The sequence below is a fragment of the Nelumbo nucifera genome, chromosome 2 (genome assembly GCF_055504915.1).
Source record: "Nelumbo nucifera cultivar China Antique chromosome 2, China Antique-T2T, whole genome shotgun sequence".
NCBI lineage: Eukaryota > Viridiplantae > Streptophyta > Magnoliopsida > Proteales > Nelumbonaceae > Nelumbo > Nelumbo nucifera.
This window is the reverse complement of record NC_142650.1, coordinates 55,767,193-55,772,102: the sequence shown is the minus strand read 5'-3', so window position 1 is coordinate 55,772,102 and position 4,910 is coordinate 55,767,193. Positions and strand designations below refer to the sequence as shown.

General features: G+C 36.6%; 1 protein-coding gene across 1 annotated transcript; it reads right to left on the bottom strand.

Moving 5' to 3' along the window:
- Positions 1-3,975: 3,975 nt before the first annotated feature.
- LOC104586333 (protein SMALL AUXIN UP-REGULATED RNA 12-like) lies at positions 3,976-4,353 on the bottom strand. Its single transcript, XM_010243521.2, has one exon. The coding sequence runs from the start codon at positions 4,351-4,353 to the stop codon at positions 3,976-3,978; it is 378 nt and encodes a 125-aa protein (XP_010241823.1).
- Positions 4,354-4,910: the final 557 nt, after the last annotated feature.

Below are 4,910 nucleotides of genomic sequence, written 5' to 3'. Positions count from 1 at the left end.
CCAATGGTTGCCCCCCCTATGGGTCCATCCATACTTATTCCCCCCTCCCCCATTTTACTTCAAGTTTTGGCCCCCCTCACAAAAAATTTCTGGCTCCGCCCCTGCCTACCAGAGAAGGAAAGGCCAACACCCCAGTGCAAAAACATGCCTCTAAAAGACATCATTCTAACCTCAAAAAACCGCTCCCCTAAAACACCAAATCTGGTGGATTTTTCCCTCACATTGTACTTACAACATTTCAGCCGTGCATTGGGAACATCTTTCCATAAACGAAAACATACAATATGGAGATATTCCTATTGAACGGCTACAAGTGTTGTGAGAGTGGTGTGAAAACCAATTTTATGAGGACAACCTTCAAGTTGTTGGGTGATCCCACTCCTTCCACCACTAAGACACAACCATCAATGGCAGCACTTTGCACTACAGCATTCCCTCATCTATCCTAATAGAAGCACCAACACCTGCAGTGGGATCACAAACTGCCATCTTGTCAATTAAGGCCGTAAGTTGGGCTGGGTTAGGTCAGGTTGAGGCTAACCTTAGCCCAATCCTAAGTTCTAAACCCCTAATCCTAACTAAATTCCTTCAACCCTAACCCAACCTTCTATCCATCCCTTAAAATCTCGTAAAACTTCTCAATCTCATATCTTAACTCAACTTTCGTTACATATATTAATCTTGTGTTTCATTACTATTTGTTTGTTGGCGTTTTTATTGGTTCTTTTAGTACAAATTTCAGAAAAAAGATAAGTGTCTAAAATGACTATAGTTTATTATGAATTATGACTTATGATAGATCTTTTGTGGGTGGAAAACAATAGAGAGGAGATGAAGAATGAAATATTCAAAAAACATAAAATATGTTAAGGTTTTAGTCTTTCCAATTAGGATTAAGTGAAGTGATTATCTTAAAAGAAATACATGATAGTATGTGGTAGGGGCTATACAACTATCATGCATCTAAGCAATAAAGACAACCTAAACCTTTGGATTATTGACTATGAAGATAAAATTACTAAATTACCCATTCATGATTTTATGGTCTGGGAGAAAAATCTATTAAAACGATGAAAATGGGCATATGCTACAACACAATATCTCTTTTGAGCAAATGAGATTTGTTGCCCAGTATTCTCAACCCACACTCTACCCGTCTTGAATTGTAGCCACACATCACCATCTTTTATTGTGAGATGTGCGACTGCACTGTACTATAAATAGGGTGCCAGTAGAGAAAGTGAGTAGGAAATTTGGGTTCTCTTTTGAGTTGGGTTATTGTATTTATTCTTTAAAAGGGTTTGGAATCACAACCCAATCCAAAAGAGATATTGTGCTTTACTATGCCCATTTGCATCATTTTGAAAGCTTTTTCTCTCAACCCATTAAATCTAGAATGTAGAATGAGCAACTTTGTTATTTTACCTTCATCATTAACTCCATTTAGAGTAGGGGCCCACAAAGTGCTAAAACCCCAAGTTCAAGGGGCCTTTGTTGCAAGCATTTTAGCTTTTAAATCTTCAGGGAGACAACTCTTGCACACAATCATCACTTATTAAATAATTTGAGTTATTTCAATTAAATCTATGTGTTGGGTTCAGAATTAACCACTTACCTATTGCACATAATTTTACTGAAAAACACATAAATACTGAACTATTTAATAATGATATAAAAATATAGAAATTCCACAAAAAAACATACAGTAGGTGAAAAATATGGATGTTCAAAGATACGAAATAAAAAATACAGAAACACTTTGGTTTTTATTTTAACCAAACTTTTCACAGTACCACATTTCTTTGACAGGATTTCTTAGTGTTTTTCATTTTCAAAGCCAAATTATACACCAACTTTTTCCATCTATGTTAATTATGTGCTGTACACGCGTATTTAGTAACCATATGGAACTGCACCTCTAATGAAGACATACATGAATGCATGAAAGAAAGAAGATTCATGAGATGTCTTTCTAATATGAAAAGTTGGTCACTACGATTCCTCCAGTTATGACTTGTCTGTGGGATCTGTTCCCGTCCCATCTTTTTCTCCATTTCTTTGAATAGGTCTAAGGTCGGGTTTCCTTGATAAAACATCAAACAACTTGCGAGCCAAAACATTAATGGCTTCAGATTGTGGTTCCCACAATGCATGGTGTTTGAATTACTGCCATCATAATAAATGATTTGGTAGGAAACAGTGTTGACCAATGACTTTCTGAAACTTATATGTTGATAGCAACCATTATTGTAGCAGAAAGGAAAAGGCAAAACAAAAAAACGCAAAAAAAAAAAATGCAACCATTGCTTTCATAATGTCAGTTATAATTAAGTTGTTTGCTGCAAGATCTATCTTAAAGACCATCAGGTGCGCATCAAATAATTTTAAAATGACAAAATTACCCTTTGTGATATTTTTCTGACCATTTTAGTTGGTTTGTTTGAGTGTTAAAAGAAGGAAAGGAGAACGGTTATGAAACTAGACAAGTGATCATCCGATTACAGTTGATTGTTGAACAGGCCGAGGAACTTGAAAAGGGGAGCAGGAGCTTCAACAGTTGATTGCTGACCGGTTTCATAATCCATCTTTCCTTTTTATTCTTCTAACACTCAAACAAAATGGGTAAATAGTCAAAAAATATCATAAAGGGTATTTTTGCCATTTTGAAATTATTTAATGTGCACTTAATGTCACATAGCGGTGTTGACTAATTGTAGGGACCTATTAGACACAATTTGAAAATTCAGGGTACTATAGAGATACGTTTTAAAATTTGGGGACTGACTTGACATAACCCTAAAAGTTCAGGGTACTATTCAGGAATTTTCCCTTAATTGTTTTACAATTCCAATTATAATATGGGCCATGGGTCTTTACCTAATTAAAAAGAGGGTTTTTTATATAATTTTTTATCCCCTTCCTTTAATAACACTAAGGCCCCGCAGTAAATTACTTACCTGAAATGTAATTACTTGGGTAAGTTTTTCCTAGGGAACACTTACTCAGGTATGTGCATTTACCCATGTTCTTTTATTTTTCATGTAAATAAGGCAATGACCATTTTAACTATAGAAAAGAGGTATTTTTGTCTCATTCAAGTGTTGGCAACTTCCCCCCTATGTGGGAAAGTTATTTATCCACGTAGGAGATAGGTATCACTTTCCTAGGTAAGTAATACCCAAGAAAATAAACTTTCCCTCGTTCTCACATAAAACTAAAAAAAGAACCAGGGATTCTTTGTCAATGGGAACCAAAATCCTATTGACCAACTTCCCCCCTCTCCAAATCCAAAAAAAAGAACACCCCCTAAGATTTCTTGATTCATCATGCTCAGAAATCTAATATTTCTTTATTTTGTTTTATTTATTTAAGAAAAAATGTAATCAAATAATCTGTTAAGACCGTGGTGAAAGTTATTTTCCCATCAGTAATTAATAGAAGCAAGAGCTGTTATCAACAACTACACCTTCAGACATTAAGGAGCTTAAAATTAAACCTCATTAAAAAACTTATTCACCAAAAGACAAAGTAATTGGCTTTCGGTTCAGCCGCTTCAGCTGTTATCAACAGCTAATAAGAAGCTAGATAATATTCCTTTTGGGTGGTAAAAGGATAATATTCTGTACTTGGCAAAGTCGCTTCTGCGTTGGTTGAGCTGCCTTGATCGAGCCACCTTGGAGAAAATATGTGAGATAGGTTAAAGTGGATTTTGCAGCATATCTAAATGTAATATAATTCCAACTTTGGGTGAAAACCCTCCCAAATGGGCATTTAATCTCTCTCTCTCTCAAATGAAATGAGAAGAAAAACAACAAAACAGCACTGGCTCTTTGAAGAACTCACTGGTAGGTTAGAAACAAATCATGGAGAGCACCAGAGTAACAGACATCTTTTATGAAATCATTCATTTGCTCTATTAGAAACCTTTTTTTTTTTATTACCATGTCTCATCAGGATTTTCGATCAAAACAAGCACTAACATCTCTCTCTCCCCCACTGTTCTGCCAGTATCCTCTCGATCTCGCTTGGTCTGCAAGGAATGGTGAGTGCACCCTCCTGATCGAAACCAAACTCCTCCGCTGCCTGCTCTAACAGCCTGAGAAATGCTGGATGCGTCAGATAATTCAGCGCAACAACAAACCTTTTGGGCTCACCATCATCAACTGCAATCACTGCGAAGTGGCCTTCCTTGACGTCTTCTGGCACTGAATATTGTGCAGACTCGTCACTGATCTCTGCTTCTGTTTCGTCTGAATCGTAACTCAGCAGTCTCCTAGTCAGGGAGAGACTCTTCTGTAGCATCTCTACCACCACCTTGAGGTTTACAACGCCATTGCTTCTGCGCTTAGCCATGGCAAATGGTTCTCTATGTCGGTCTTGTGAATACAAACTTGGGCTAGCTTGCTTCATATATAGTGTCTAGAGGCCCTCTGTACACTAACATCCAAACAGAGGTGGACGTCTGTTAGAATTAACGAAGTCAGAGCTATGAAGTTGTATCGAAAAAGGAGATGAGTGGTGACAAATAATTGAAGTAGCTAGATTTTGGGAAACTATTACATTTTGAGTTTGACCCAGCTAGACGCAGAAGTAGCCAGAGAGACCATTGCATGTGATTGAGTCCTCCTCGCCTTGATACGTCCCTTTTTCCTCGTCACTTGGGTATCCACGTTATCAATGTTGTAGATATTGGCAAAGAGATAATCCGTTTAATTTCACATTTTTAGTATTACAATGGTGAATCTTTATCTACTAAGCACAACTCAACTCGGCGGGAATAGAAAATATAGTTTAGGTGAAGGATAATTGATACTTCTTTTTACATGTCTTAAATCAAATAATTGAAAAGTTTGCTCCTTGTTCATGTTATTTTATTTATTTTTTGTTTATATATAGCAAGAGATAATAGA